At 38.9% G+C, this 16,599-nt stretch overlaps 1 protein-coding gene across 1 annotated transcript; it reads right to left on the bottom strand.

Annotated features, from left to right (window-relative positions):
• Positions 1-1,167: 1,167 nt before the first annotated feature.
• Positions 1,168-15,315, bottom strand: cacng4a (calcium channel, voltage-dependent, gamma subunit 4a). The gene is made up of 4 exons (XM_058402238.1): positions 14,618-15,315; positions 7,385-7,468; positions 4,633-4,773; positions 1,168-4,421 (listed from the first exon to the last, which is right to left on the bottom strand). Exons 1-4 carry the CDS (start codon positions 14,844-14,846, stop codon positions 3,898-3,900), a joined length of 978 nt encoding a protein of 325 aa, XP_058258221.1. The 5' UTR covers positions 14,847-15,315; the 3' UTR covers positions 1,168-3,897.
• Positions 15,316-16,599: the final 1,284 nt, after the last annotated feature.

The following is a 16,599-nucleotide window of genomic DNA, read 5'->3' on the forward strand; positions in this document are numbered from 1 at the left end:
AACTGACTTCTAAATCCAGCGTGTAAGGTTATATCCACTATATCTGGACACCTGATTTTATGCTTTTTGGCATCTGTTAGTAGGGATTTGCCCATTAAGCCACAAAGCATTCAGATACTGATGTCATGTGATGAGGCTTGGGGCACAGTCCAGTTTTTCCAAAAGGTGTTTAGTGGGGTTCTGGTCAAGGCTCTTTTCAGACCATGGAGCTTCTTCACTGCAGATTTGGCAACCCATGTCTTAATCTACCCTATTTTGTGTACAGGTGTATTATTGTCATGTTGAAACATGGTATTTCCTCTGAAGGTAAACTTTTTATGTCACCATGTCACCTGAACCATTATGCTTGACAAGAAATAAACCTGACCTAGCAAGGAACTTTTACATTACCCACATGGGGTTCTAGTCATGAGGTGCTACTGGAAACTTAGCAAGGAACTCACTAGTTCACTCACTAGCTAAATCACCTAATTGTAAAACCATTGCTACACAAAAAGCCTTGTTTTATTGCCCATAAGCTTTTTGTTTGCTTTCAGGAAGGACTAAATTGAGCGATATCTCTTTTCAAACTGTGATGTTGAATATAATGCCACAGATTTTTAAACATCCTTCCAATCCAGCCCGCAAATTTGAGGTCAGAAACCGACACGATTAAAGGACCGCATGAAATAAAACATGACCAGAAAGTGTATAAGAAATGGCATAATGTGCTTTAAAGGAGTGCTTAGCAATCTCATCTCACAGTGCACTCTTATAGAAAGCAGTGCCTTTATGTGGATTCATATTTACATTTCAGCAACATCGTGTGATGGCATATTCAGACGAGGTCTGAATATATTTGCTGTATTGATATTTAGGAAAAATTTTTGTCTATGTACTTTACAACTGAGACCAAATGCTCAAAAGAAATTACTTCACAACCTTCTGGTGACTAGCAGCCAAAAATGAATGTTATTAAATATAAAATGGTGTACAAATGGCGTTTCCTTCTTTAGCTTCGTACTGGAAGTAAGCACGGCTCATATCTACCAGTTTTGTATTGTACTTAAATCATCACACACTCACTTAAAAACCATGTTTCATTATGAAATCATGTCAAACAAGCATCAGACCGAGGTAAGTACGTAAGGAAGCATGTACGAAGTGAAACAGTTCCAATTTGCACATTTATTGTTTTTAATACAGACTTATTCTTCGGGGAATCTGGTGATGAAGTGATGATCAGCGAGTACAAGCACAACATTAACGTCTTCGTTTTTATTTACGTTGACTACAGTCAGGAAAAAAGCAGACAAAATTACATCATAATGCACAGAGCGAATCTTCCACAAAAAATATTATGCACTATAAACGTGTTATCGATTAACAGAAAGCGCTGTGCTAAATCACAAGTATGCATGACCGTGTCTCTCTCTCTTTTTTTTTTTTTTTTTTTTTTTTTTTACGGTTGCTGTTACACAGTTATTAAAAGGTAGTTTAGTAGTTTATGGGAAAACTAACCAACTAGAAGGTTCTTGTCTTCGCTGGGTCTCTAGAGAAATGTAGACTACTTCAGAATCATAGGAGAATTGACTTAGTGTTTATTAACTGTTGCCATGACAATAACTGTTGGGAATAGAAAGATATTTCCTCCGGTAATGCCATTATGATATGAGACAATTTCACAGCGTCCACAGAGAAACAACAACTGTCCATGTTTGATTGATCACAGCAATAACATTATAGCAAATCGACTTCTTGGCAGTTATAACATCACGGTGGCATCCTCTGTCTGGAAAGTTATCATCTGTAAGTCTCGACTGCCACCAGACCGTTATTACTTTTTTTTTTTTAATTACCCACATTTCATTGTTCCTAGAGATCCTGGCAAACATCTTTGAGTGTTTGGGAATGCTGCAGTAGACTCGTTGTCATGTTTTCAGCACTGTAGTACATTAATTCGCCACCCCGTGGATGCTCTAATGCGTTCTGTGGTGCTGCTGAATGGACTCTGTGTTATAAGGCAATCAGGCTTGCTTCATTAGTCAAATGCTCCTTTCTAGCATGGAGTGTCAAGATATATAAGCCACCGACGACACGGCAGGAGCAAATTAGCCACGTGTTAGACCATATGTCCTGACACTTGTGTCCCAACACAAAACGGCAGTTCAGAGACGACGACGCATAGATTCATAGATCAACAGTGCTGTGAGTTTGGTCCAATGTAAAGGATGACGTGTTATATTTCTAGGTCGCAGCCAATTACTATGAAACTTCCCTGAGCGAAAAACTCCTTTAAACATCCACAGAATTGACTATATGACGACGATTTTTTTCTTTCTTTAGTCTTTAGATATAAAGGAATGTATAAGACAGAACTCGTTCACGTCGGCAGAGTCGTCGAAATGTAAACATCAGAAGTAAACAAAATGGCAGTGGTTCGAAAGTGTGGTTGTACAAAATGGCTTCTTCACTAGCTATAAAATCTCCTAAAAGAGGACGAGGACCAGACTTGAGCCAGACGAGTTCATGTACTGAATAAGCACCTTTCGAGCGTTCCTTTTTTTTCCCATGGTGTCTCAGGCTAAATTCTCAAAAGATGCATTGTGTAAGAGTCACATCAAATTATCGTCATGTCAGGACAATCCACGCTGGACACGTCTCAGCAAAGGACAGGCAGGAGAATGTGCATACTGTACATTTTTTTAAACATATTTTGGCAGTTTCAGGATTATCCATAATGAGTAGATGAATTTACATTTCTTGTATGTTTTGTTTTGAGAGAGATATCAGACTATTTGATTAATGTTTAATAATTAAAGGAACATGCCTAGTTTGCCCCTTTTAACCACACCTCCTCTCAGCCATGGCCCTTCTTAGCCACACCCCTCTCAGCCTAGCCGGGTGAACTCCCACCTTCTCAATTGCTCAGATTACCTTTTTAATTTCCTGTATATTTGTCCGTCAGCTTCTTCCTTAGAACAGATTCTGCTCCAGACTCCACTACAGTAGGTGCATAGCTACTTTATTTTCCTTTTTCTTTTTTGCAAACTGTATTGCAAAGGGTGCAAATACAATACACTGGATATAAAGCACCCAAAAAGCAAAAGAAGGTGAAGAAGAGCATAGGTTGCTAAGTCTTGTTTGCTCTCCCCCCTTTTTTTTGCCCATGCTGTAAATTAAAAAGCTGTTCACCTAAGAAACGTGGCATGATACAGCAGGACTCCAAACAACATGTACATGTGTGTTTATTTTGTTTTTCGATGGTGATGTGAAATGAGTATCATAGCGTACGAATGCTTCGCAACTACAAGTTGCATAATCACGACATCTTTGTAGATTGTGATCTTAATTCAAATACACAGTGTATAGAAAGTGTGGTTTTAAGATTTTACTGGCTTTCTGTGGAGTTTACACTAAACCCCTGAACGTGGGTGGAAAAAAAAATAGATAGGAAGAGACTATTAGTATGCAAGCACAATGCCTCTAATCCCTAATGCTGCTGGGGTGGATTGAAAAATCCACCCCATTTTTAAAAAATGGATTTGAATGAGAATGGGCTATGATCTGTAATGTTAAGCTACAAGTGACGGCATGTCCAGTGTCCACTGGTCTTGAGTGTCAAAGACACCAGCACAAAGAAAACATGAAAATACTCAAACAATTGAGATAATAGTTCAATATTTCAATATTCGGTGCACTGAAATATTGCTACTTGGACTGCAGACTGTGCATATGGATATACAGTATGAAACTCAGAGCCAGGGACATGGCTCAGAAAATGCTACAACGTTTATTAGATAGTTTTAAAACGTGTGCTAACGAACCCTCGCTCCCTTAAATCAACATTTCTTTGTTAATTTCTCTGCTGAAACTTCCTCCTTGACGATCAGCCATCTTGAAGCCGACATGTGTTGCTTAAACGGGCGTGGTCCTGCGGTTAACGCCGTCTTTTGTGCCTTTGGCGAAGCAGTTGTGAACTTGCAGAAAGTTGGGTGGTTCTGGGTAGGGTCCGAGCGCGCCTCCTGACCTCAGTGGGTGTTCTCGACCTAGAGTGTACATGGAGATCTCACCTAGAGGGAGAGCGGACGCCGCCATCTTCCTCCCGACGGGCGAGTTGTCTCGAGACGGCTCCGTGGAATGCGAGCTGGACCGAGAGCGCCGTCGGCGCTGGCGGTAACTTGGAATTCGCATGTATGGTGAGGAGGACGACGGGCCAGTTTTCAGGAAGTTGCGACGTTTGACGTGTACTTCCTTGTTTCTCTCAATGTAGATGTTGACAGCAAGCACGCCGATGGCTTCGGCCACGATGAACGACAGCGCGCCAGAGTAGAAGGACCAACCGTAGCTGTACTGGTTCTTCTTGTCTTCGCCTTTCTTGTCGCTGGGGTCGCCGACGTTGCTCGAGATGTACACAATGATGCCTATGATGTTGCTCAGACCTGGTAAAAGATTGTATATTGTCATTAAAGAAAAAGCATTAGACCCTCTGATTATAGCATTCTTTAACATAAAATCTTTTACAGGTGTGATAACTTGTTCTTTATGTCAGATCATACACTGTTCCACATACTATTTATCTAAAAATCTTGGAGTTTAAGGCTGACTTTGGTGATGTTTCTGACACAAAGCCACCACAGACCCAATCTTTACCTGCAGCAACAAACAAGATGCCAGCACTAAGGAGGATGTTGTTCCTGCCGCTGTAAGCTCGTCCTACAGCCACACACACTCCTCCCAGCAGCAGCAGGATAGTGCTCAGGATGGGGAAAAGGCTGGATGCTCGCACAATCCCTATACAAACAGCAAACACTCATGTTAGAGCTCGCACTGCTTCACTTTTTGACTACGTTTCATCCAGGACAGTCAGATATCTTATTATGTAAGAGGCAGGAATCCTAACTTAGTAGTTGACATTAAAATAATGTTTAAAACCATTTACAGCTTTCTATTTCATGTTCCCAGCTACCATTAGGAGGGAAGGCCTTCTGTAGGAAGACTCATTTTCCATCTATATTGTTTTACTAATAACTGAAATAAACAGGAGATTTCAATAGTAAATATTTTGAAATAGTCAACAGTGATGTATAAAGTACCCAATAGTCACCCTATCTGCCCCATTTCTTACCGCCCCAACCATACTGCCCCCCATCACACACACACACACTTCAATGGAAAGGGCAATTTTCCCTAGAGTCATAAGGTCAATTAAATGAAATCAAAATTTCAATTCTAGGTTGTAATACTACACAATGTTTGGGGAGTGTTTGGGGTGGCCTGGGGTGGGGAGGCTGTAGGTGGGTGAGGGGGGTCTGATTGAGGTGCGGGGTCCACATATTGCATTTTTTGCACAAGGGTTCTACAGTTAGAAACATTTGTGTCAAAGAGGTTAGAGGATAATGACCAGACTGGGTCAAGCTTACAGGAATTCTAATGGTGCTGAGCAGAAAAGCGTTATCAAACCAGATAACACACCTGTCCTTCCTGTAAAACCACAGCAGTGATTCATGGGGAACATTTGGAATTGACCAGTTTGAGCTTGTTTGATGAATGAATCACTGACAGTTTTCTGGGAAGTCATTTTTTTAACACTTAAGGCATCATAGTGGAATCGTAATGTGAGTGTAAAGCCGAACCCAAACCCTCAGCATTCTGCAGGTGTGTGGGTCATTTCAGTTTTCCTTAAAAGGAGATTTTACATGGATGTGCTGGAACAATCAGGGATCAGTTTCATGGTAAAACTGCCATTGATTATATTAGATTTATGTTATATGGTAATTTCAGGCAACAAGTCTATTATTGATACGTAAAATGCAGTATACTATTATTTTTTACTTTACATTGCTGTTGCACGATTTGTTACGTTTACACTTTGCTACTTTTTGTACTTCACATATAATTTTTTGCAATTTGAGAAGCAGTGGAAAATCATAGCACAAGAATTTCATTGTATATTGATGCTTAAAGCACTTTATGGTCCTGACAATAAACATCAAGCTGTGTTAAACAGGTAAGACGTGGTCAGTAAAGGTCAAATGAGTTCAAATGAATTTATAATGATTTAATGATCATATATCACATTAAAAAGGATATTTATTAAGAGTCATTTCAGGCAAAACCAGGTAAATAAAACCTGGGAAACACTTTGCAAAGTGTATAGCTAAGGTCATAAAATAAGTACTGTGCAAGCTAAAAAATAATGAAATGCCGAACCCATCAGTGATCGAATTCATCATCTGCCCCATATTTAATTATTTATTTACTTATCTATCTATCTATCTATCTATCTATCTATCTATCTATCTATCTATCTATCTATCTATCTATCTATCTATCTATCTATCTATCTATCTATCTATCTATCTATCTATCTATCTATCTATCTATCTATCTATCTATTTATTACATAGCATGAATAAGTCACAGTGGCTTAGTGGTTAGCACTGTTACCTTACACTATGAAGGTCCCGGGTTCGAACAGGCAGGGGCCTTTCTGTGTGGAGTTTGCATGTTCTGCCTGTGTGGGTTTACTTTGGTTTCCTCCCGCAGCCCAAAAACATGTACATTAGGTTGATTGGTAATTCTAAATTGCCCATAGGAGTGAGTGTAAGTGGCTGTCTGTCTATATTTGTGGCCCTGTGATGGACTGGCGACCTATCCAGGGTGTACCCCTGCCTTTTGCCCAATGTGTGCTGGAATGTCCAGCAGATCCCTGTGACCCTAATTAGGAATAAAGCGGGTATAGACAATGGATGGATGGAATAAGTCACAGCAGTCAAGGCGTTTCTTGTACACATGCATTGTTTGGAATTCCTGGAGAATTTTTAGGGATTTGTATTTAGGTTTTTAAATCAAATCTGCTAAAAAAATGGTTTTTAATTAAAAATGAAATCTAAATTTAAATTGATATTAAGTGTTTAAATGCAAATCTCACCCCTAGCAATTCAATATAAATAAAATCAATGTAATTAGCATTCATGAAGTATTTTTAATTGAAAGAGTTTATGTTTTAAATATCCAAAAATTCATATTTATATACTTTTGTCAGCTTCCAAGCTACATAGTTAGTTTACTGTATTTAGTCTCCATGAAAAAAAAAGAAAGAAAGAAAGAGGGTTAAGAAGGTGACTACCAGCTCAATATAACTGTAAGGTTTAAGTTAAAGTCATTACCCTTTTTACATTATATAGAAATCTGTCCTATTAGCTTTCATACCGGGTCATACATAGTATAAAGAGTGTCCAGTACACCCAACAGTTTATGATGAATAAACTAACATAACATCCCGTCATCACAATGGGCAATGGATTTGCTTTTTATCCACGTCTAGTATGAAAAGAAGCTCATTCATTGATATGTGCATGTGAAAGAGAAATACTATGAAGGGGAAGAAGGGCAGACTTACGCAGGATGTACTCAGAGCTGTCTGTATCGTAGTCATTATCCTCAGGGAAGTGATTGATCCGGTAACAGCTTCCTTTGTTGATTCCTGTGAGTCACATACAGCAGCAATCAGAGGCAGTGGTTGTGAGTCAGCAGTGATGTATAAAGTACCCAATAGTCTCCCTATCAGCCCCATTTTCTTACCATCCCAACCCTACTGCATACCATACTGTAACCCCCCACCACCCTTTAACCCCAACAAAACAAACAAACCCCACAAACCAATCACACAATGGAAAGTTCTAGAGTCATAGACACTTACAGAGTCAGAAAATCAATTAAATAAATCAAAATTTCAATTCCAGGTTGTAACACTACATAATGTGGTGGTTGTGTGTGTGTTGGGGGGGTGTCCTGATTGGGGTGTGGGCTCCACATATTGTATTTTAACATCCTGTGCACAGCAGTGCTACAGTTAAAAACACAAATTTTTGTGTCAACAGGTTAGAAAGGACTGAGTCAAGCTGGCAGGAATTCTATAGCCACTCTCAGTGGTGCTGAGCAGAAAAGCATCTCACATTTACATTTTGTGTAGTTTGTGGTGTTAGCTCAGGGTTGTTGACTGGAAGATTGGGGTTCAAGACCCAGCACCACCAAGCTGCCACTGTTGAGCCCCTGAGCAAGGCCCTCAACCCCCGCTCCAAGGGCACTGCATTATGGCTGACCCTGTGCTCTGACCCCAACCCTCCAAGGATGAGATATGCAAAGAAAGAATTTTCCTGTGCTGTAATGTATATTTGAGAAATAAACAGATTTTGGCAGACACCCTTATCCAGTGCGACTGACATTTATATAATTTTTTATTACAACTGAGGGATAAGGACCTTGCTCAAGGGCCCAGCTTGGTAGACCTGGGATTCAATCTCACAATCCGCACTGATTAGTCCAGCACCATAACCCCTGAGCTACCTCTTCCTCCGGAACACGCTACTACAGCAGCACAAAAGCACCATCTCTTTCCACCCCTGTCGGCCCAAAAACACAAATCTGAGTCTTCAGTGGTCATGTATTGTGCTTTTCAGCTCCGCATGAGTTTCAGTTGCAAGTCCATGCAAGCTCAAACCAGTCTGGACATTGTTCTTCGGTTATTCCGGTTCTTAGCAGTCAGGAGAGAACTTTTTTGGCTGAAAAAGATCTGTGTACATACATGTGAGAGAAAGCACAGCTCCATTTGTTTCCACAGATGTATGGTATATTTAAATGTAAGCATTAAACCAGATAACACACCGGTCCTTCCTGTAAAACCACAGCAGTGCTACCTGGGGGACATTTGAAATTGACCAGTTTGAGCTCGTTTGAAGAATGAGCCACTGTCAATTTTCTGGGAAGTCATTGTTTTTAACCTTCATGGCATCATAGTGGCATAATAACATGAATTCAACATGTACACATACTGTGTGTTTGTACATTTGTGTGTTTTATTATATACTGTATACATAATGACTTTAATCAAACACCACACAGTGACAGCAAAACCTCGCACGTAAAGCCGAGCCCTCCGAATGTGCTTAATGCAGCTATCATGTCGCAGCAATCCTAAACTTCCTGAATATTTTAAATGCTGTGTTTGCCATTTTAGCTCCATGATGTGTTTTCTATAATGCATTCAAGTCCATTTAATGCTTCAGTTCACTTAGCTTTCCATTCAGTGCTGTACATATGGCCTGCTTCCTGTTTATATGTTATGTTCTAGGCCATTAGAGAAGTGACAGTGCTGGGGCGACTTATTAAAGTCAAATATAGTGTTTTAGTAAGATTTTGGCCACAACAAGCCTCAAAAATAGCTTAGAAATGAATTTACAGCCTCTGGAAGTGATAAACACTATTATTCCTATATATACATATATATATATATATATATATATATATATATATATATATATATATATATATATATATATATATATATATATATATCATTACTTTATGTGGTAGGTTATGGTAACTTCGATCCAAAATCTCCTATTGGTGTTCATCTAGGGTGAGTTTTGGTGACTGCGAAGGTTGTAGGAACTCACTGAGCGACCTCAATGGCCCTGTGATTGGAGGAGGAGGCCTGAAAAAAGACCACCCCCATCAGGACCACTCCCATCAGGGCCACTCCCATGTTGCACATACTGCCTATTATTATTTTTTTATTTAGGTTTTCTAATTAAGTTTTATTTCATTCTACTTTTGTCAACAAAATGTTGAGTCAACTGCTCAGCTCTCACTTAAGAGGCACTTAGATTGGATAAAACAACATTTGCGTGAATATAGTGTGCTAAAGAAGGTGAGAATGATGACACAAAACCAAAAATGTGAAAGATCTGACACTCCTGGAGTCGAATAAGGTACCCTCACTGCTCTGTGTTAGAGTCTGAGTCTATGTAGTCTGTGTTTATGTGTGTGTGTGGAGTTTGAGGCAGGATTTGTATGAGCATTAGTGTGTGTATGTGTGTATGTTAATGTCAAACAATAAGCAGTTAATACTTGAAAGCTGTTAGAACTTTGCCGATTCTCTCTCATATCATGCCAGCGTTATTAAATCCGGCTTCCACGCTGATAACTCAGGTAAAGATGGAGCGGCTTTCATCTGTTTCCCCTATAATATCCTGGATCTGAGGCTCTGCTGTTATTAAAGCAGGAAACACACAGACTGTCTTTTCCCACACTTTAAAAATAGACAGCAATAATAGGGTGTTGTCAAGGAATTCGTATTGCACACCCTATTATTAAAGGGCAAATCTGACCTTACAGATGTGACATTTAATCTCATATTAGCCGTGTTTCGGTCCAGTTCCAGAAAATTCGTGAGAAAGAAATGCATACGGAGCTCTGATTGAGCCTCATCATCAACGCTCGTTGAGTAATCGTGACACAAAAAAGAACCGATTAGTGAGAGTGATAACAGTAGCCACAGTGTTTCGTATATATGGAAAGCCAAAAGGGTCAAAAAACAACAGTATTTTATATATAGACATGATGTTTGAAATGAGTGCCATTCGATCATGTTTTTGTATAAAAAAACTCCATCTGTCCATGATTGTTTTCAACATTTAAAAGAGCTGGATAGAAAATTCCATATTTGGCTCACAAAATGGCTCACTGCCTGCACACGCTTATCATCAGTTTGCATATCTGGTCATGTGACCTTTCGTTTAGAACGCAATCCAAAAGTCATATGCAAGGGAGATCAGAAATGTGGCCTGCAGGTATCGGAAAAATGATATAGTCGATACTGTTACCAGCCTGAAATCTGAATTCGAAGTTTATTTATAGTTACGTTTAATGTTCTTGAACGTTATCACTTACGTAACACCAGCTCAAATTTTATCTCTTTTTCATCCGTAAATGTTTAGGCTTGAACACCTACATAAAGTTTTGATAAATCCATCACTGAGGAACATTTATTCGTTTTTGTATCATTACTGAGATGTCTAAAGATCACATTAACTGCTGTAAAAGTTCTTGAGAGTAACGAAATATGATATCGTATACTGACCAGAGCTATTTTGACTGCCCAGATTGTGCGCATGCCGTGATTCATCCAAACACACAGAGCTCTCATTCAGAATGTCACGGATTAGTCAAGATGATCACAACACACAGCAGAACATTTAGAGATTTCTTGCGGTTGAAAAACTTTTTTACTGACACACCCATGGGTCACCCACACACACTGAGACTTTACTGTATTAAAGCAGAGATCATCAGATTAGAGAGTAAACTCAACACGGGTCGTGTGGTATCGTGTGTGTGTGTGTGTTAAAAAAAGAGAGTAATGAACTGTAAAGGAAACTGTTTGTAAGCGCACGCTCAGTTCAATTTAAATTCATCCAGATGAATTATTAATTAAAACCCATGCATGTGTGAAAGCCGGTATCTCCTTTACACCAGTTCACCACGGTGAACCACATGACTGCCGGATTCTAATAATTCATTCATGGAGTCTGAAGGAGAGGCGCTGGCGTTCCTTCGGGAATACGAGCACCGAAGCAGCCATGAAAAAATAAAGTAGTGAGTCATTAGAGTGTCATTAGAGTGAGCGCACAGTCCTACTGTTATGTCAGTTAACAAACTGTTGCGTCAGTTAATGAACAACTGTCGAGTTTATAGCAACCCCTGTCTGCACTCTAGGGGGGTTTCCATAGCAATAGGAGACCTGTGGTTGCTGGGCAACAGCATCAACTACAAGAAAGTTGGAGGGGGTGGGATGGGGTGGTGGTGGGGCTGCTTAACCTTTGAGGTGCACTTTTTATGTCTGTGAAAACTCAGTAATAATTAATACACTGTCCAAATAATAGCAATAAAAAAATAAAATAAATAATAATAATGTATGTTATCATTATTATTATTATTATTATTATTATTATTATCATCATCATCATCATCATCATCATCATTATTATTATTATTATTGTTGTTGTTGTTGTTGTTGTTGTTCTTTTAATCAAATTAAATCAAATTAAAAATAGCATAATAACACTATTACAGTAGTATTTTAGAAAAGTGTACTATATTGTAGTACGGATATTCAGGTTGATATTTTATTAGGTACACCCACCTCGTACCTACACTTACTTCCATTTTATCAATTACACCAAGTGTACAGGTGTTCTGTTTAAAAAATATATAAAATATTGAGCCAGCTGTTGCTATGTACATTTCATTGGTTCTCTCTACCCCAGAAATCAGTGGACAGAAAACGACATAAAAACAAAGTGATGTTTCCAAAAAAGCATGAGGTACCTACAGATTTTCAAGGAATAAATGCATATGGTCAAATAATTAAAAAAAAAAGGTTTTACAGATATTCTTTAGCATGAAATGTTTTTCTATAATTAAAGTTTTATCATTTCAAAATCTGGTTACTCCTAAAAAACAAAACAAAACTACATAGCAATTCATTATCTCCATTAATCAAAGCCTGACATTCGCCTTATGAGGAAATCACAGTGATTTAGAAGCTTATAGATCTATTTAGACAGACTAACTGTTTTACTATGGTGTTTGTTGAACTATAGTGGAATGTGGTGGATTGTTTATCCAACATGATCGCTGCAGGATGATTTAAAAGTACATAAAAGGTTGGTCTGGTGAAATTTTTTATGGTTTCTGAAAGTTGGCACCAAAGTATGTCTTAGGTAGAAAAAGAACAATTCTGGCCATAAACCCAAATGCCAAAGACCATCATATTTATAAGGTCAGTGGTGTTTCAGGTCAGTGGTGTTTCAGGTCAGTGGTGTTTCAGGTCAGCTGTGTTTCAGGTCAGCAGTGTTTCAGGTCACTGGTGGTACTCTGGAGTCCATTCGAGTGAAGTGTGCTGAGTGAGATGAACTACAGATAATAACTGTATATCTACAAAGAGACTGGACCAATGAGTGTAGAAGACTGAGTGATGTTTACAGCTATACACAAGATATTCTATATTAAATATTCAATATTATAACGTTCTGTCTGGTATTTTGGTCAATCACAAGAAAGTGGGGGATATTTTTAGTGTAATATTTAGACAAAAGTTCTCAGAAATGTCATGCAGGGTGAATACTGACCATGAGAAACTCTGGTCAAGCTCTCTGAGACTTTCAGAATGACAAACTAACTGGAAAAGAAAATTTTAATCAGCTTAAGTTTTAATGTATGTGTACAAAGTCATACTGGCAGTGGTCTGTCAGACTTGCCGGTCTTTTGATGCGTAAAATTCGTGGAACGTTAGAAAATCTTCAGTGTAGCTAATGTCAAAGAACATGACCATTAAAAATGATCAAACTTTTAGAAAGAAATAAAGTGCTTAATGATGTAATATTTTTTAAATATGTTTTATAAAATAGCTATATGGCTTTAAAATAAAACTTTTTTAAAAAATAATTTTTTTCTTACTAATAATAAATAATCAATTTTTTTTTTTTTTAAATATAAAACAAGAATTTTCAAAAATGATGATTTAAGCCATGACTTCAGGACAGAAGAGTTACATGGCTGAGGAAATATGATCCAGAATCGATGTCATTTTATAGACCACTCCCTTAAAACCTTTTACCCCGCCCCTAACTAACATGCTAATTCCACAACCTGATGCTCATAAGAGCTTACTGTGAAGAAGGATCCACATGCACTTGTAGCCATTCTCTTACATCATTACGAGACAGACTTATATAGTACTATATATAGTATAGTAATATAGTACTATAGTACGTGTATATAGTACTCTTGAAAGTGAAATCATGACAATCCTTGCTAACACTAACTATAATTAGCCGACTAACTTTTAAACTGACACTGTTACCTCTGGCTTGATCATTGGGGATCAGTCTACATCTGTACCTATGGTTAACATATAAATCTAAATCGAATTGAATTAAATTTTAATTGAATTAAATCTATTTAAACCACTGCTTTGTGCTCATGGAGGGGAAAATTATTTAGAATCTTATTCAGCTCTATCTACTTATCCAAAGGAGACAAAATCTGAGAAATCTTAGTGATTACCAATCTTTTAATGTAAAATGCATTACTTAAAAACAGCTATTGTGAATATAAAAATGTAACTTTAGCAAACACTACAAAGTACACTTTTCCAAAAAATAAAATCATAATAATGTGGTCTTAATAGACTTAAAAATATATTTCTATAATGAGTTATATCAGTTATTAGTTATTTATTAAAAAGGGAGTTTGCTCAATAACAAGAAGAGCCTTGTAGAGCTATATAAAACCAAGCGATGTTTGATCCTACTGAATTCTGTCTGTGTTTGGAGAGGATGCAGAGGGCAGTGCTGCTGTTGTACAGCTCCAGGGAGCCGGTTCAATCCTGTGCTCGAGTTACAGTCTCTGAGTTTCCAGGCTGTCTGGGTTCCTCCCACTTCCTAAAAACATTCAGGTAGATTGCCTAAGTGTGTGTGCATGTGTGTGTATGTGTGCATAGTGGCATGTGATGGACTGGTGTCCTATCCTGGGTGTATTCCCTTCTCACATTGAGTGTTTCTGGGACTCCAGATCCATTGACCAGTATCAAGTGGTTACTGACTAGATGAATGAATGTATGGTGTGTGTGTTCGCTTTCTTTCATTAGGTGTGGTGTAGATTCAGACCTAGACAGAACCTAGGCAGATCCTAATAATGGGAATTCTTTTGGAATGCTGGACTTGGAATTTTTTTATTAAAACATCAGGAATCCCCAATTCAAATAAGTGTATTCAAAATCCAGTGTTACCTTCAATACAGCAGATCCTCCAGAGGCCAGAGTGTGTCAGGTCTCCTTTGGTCTTTTTGGGCTGCAGCAGGTTTTCCGCTTCGTCCGCGCTGCTGTTGGTGGCGTTACACACATAGGCGCGCGAGTAGAGCCAGTAGTCCGTGCCAATGGCCACCGTCATGAGACTGAAGGCGGCGAACGCGCCCAGAGCCGTGAGAAGAGTCTGAACGCCGCGATCACAGCGAGCCATGGCAGCGGATTCATGCTCATCCGGCACGCGCTGGCGTCAACATTCGCGCGCTCCTAACCACGAACGCAGGGCGAGCGCACGTGCTGAGCCTGATTCCTAATCCTCAGAAAAGCCCTCAGTCTTTGGCGTTAAAATGTAAAAAAGTTAAAAAATAAACGAATGTTCAAAAAAAAAAAAGTTTTTCTTTTTAAACTGGTATGGAGCGACTCAATAGAGCGCGTCCCCAAGCTCACAGCCCGCGCGCAACGGGGATCAGATCAGCACAGGCAAGCGCACGTGCGGATCCTGTAACGCGCGTTCATCCCGAGCATCCTGGAATCTTTTTGTTAAACAAACAAAGAAACAAAAAAGAAATGGTTCAAGCCGAGCGTTGGGTGGTAGCAAACTTCTCACCAAGGTACGAAAACGATGCTCTTCTGCGCTCTCGTGCTCCCTTTCCACCCCTCGTTGGTGAAGTGCGCGCGCTCGGGTAGTAATAATCATTGACGAGTCACTTTGCTGATTCGATTCTTTCAAACAAACTCCTTCAACCCGTTCAGTCTCATTGTCTGACAGCAGCTCGGTCTAAATCCCCGTCAGAACAGTCTTATATAAAGATCACGACTGTGATAGACATGTTCCATTTTTTCCCCAACCACCGTCCACTTTATTAGGAACACTCTTTCACTTGCAAATTCATTCAGTTATCCAAAAGTTAATCACCTGGGAGGAGTACAGTGCATAATATCATACACATACAGATAAAAAAAAAAAATAATAAAAAAAAAAAAATAAATAATAATAATAATAATAATAATAACTCACATACAATAGTTTGACAACAGTGAAACCCCTTGTTCATGAGAGTGGTCAAAGGAGAATGACCAGACTGGTTTGAACTGATAGAAAGGCTACAGTAACTCAAATAATCACTCTTTACAGTTGTAGTCAGCTGAAAAGCACCTTAAAAAATCACTCAAGTCAGCCAACAGGAATCAGAGTGGGTACAGTGTGTACAGACTCACCAGATTGGACTTCCTATGCTTTCCTGTCTTCGACACATGCAGTTTTGGCTGCATAGCCACACAAATAAAACATCACTAAAGAATCATAGATCTTTCTGTATACAGCTCAGTAAAATTTGGGATTTAAGTGCTACAGTCATGGGTTTATGATTTACACTATTAATATATTGATGTCTGTATAACATCCTATAACAAATAAGTTCCCGTTACAGAGTATTAGCAGTACAATTCACAGTGTAAGTAATCAGTTAATCTGCTCTGGAAACAAACAATGTATTGCATTGTGGGATTGAACCAACATATTGTTTTGGATATAATACATTAATTAAATATCAGTGGATGCTTATGTGACATTCACAAATAGATGACTACACGACTAGATTTCATTATGTGCACGTGACCTCAGGTGATAAAAATGGCTTTCAAATGGCAATCATTAGCGCAATGTGAAATCGTTAAATAATACACCGATCAGCCATAACACTCTGAGCACTGAGCGGTGACGTGAATAACGCTGATTATCTCCTCATCATGGCACCTGTTAGTGGGTGGGATATATTAGACAGCAAGTGAACATTTTGTCCTCAAAATTGATGTTAGAAGCAGGAAAAATGGACAAGTGTAAGGATGTGAGCGAGTTTGACGAAGGGCCACATTGTGATGGCTAGACCACTGGATCAGAGCATCTCCAAAACTGCAGCTCTTGTGGGGTGTTCCTGGTCTGCAGTGGTCAGTATCTATTAAAAGTG

This window comes from Hemibagrus wyckioides, linkage group LG11 (genome assembly GCF_019097595.1).
Source record: "Hemibagrus wyckioides isolate EC202008001 linkage group LG11, SWU_Hwy_1.0, whole genome shotgun sequence".
Lineage (NCBI taxonomy): Eukaryota > Metazoa > Chordata > Actinopteri > Siluriformes > Bagridae > Hemibagrus > Hemibagrus wyckioides.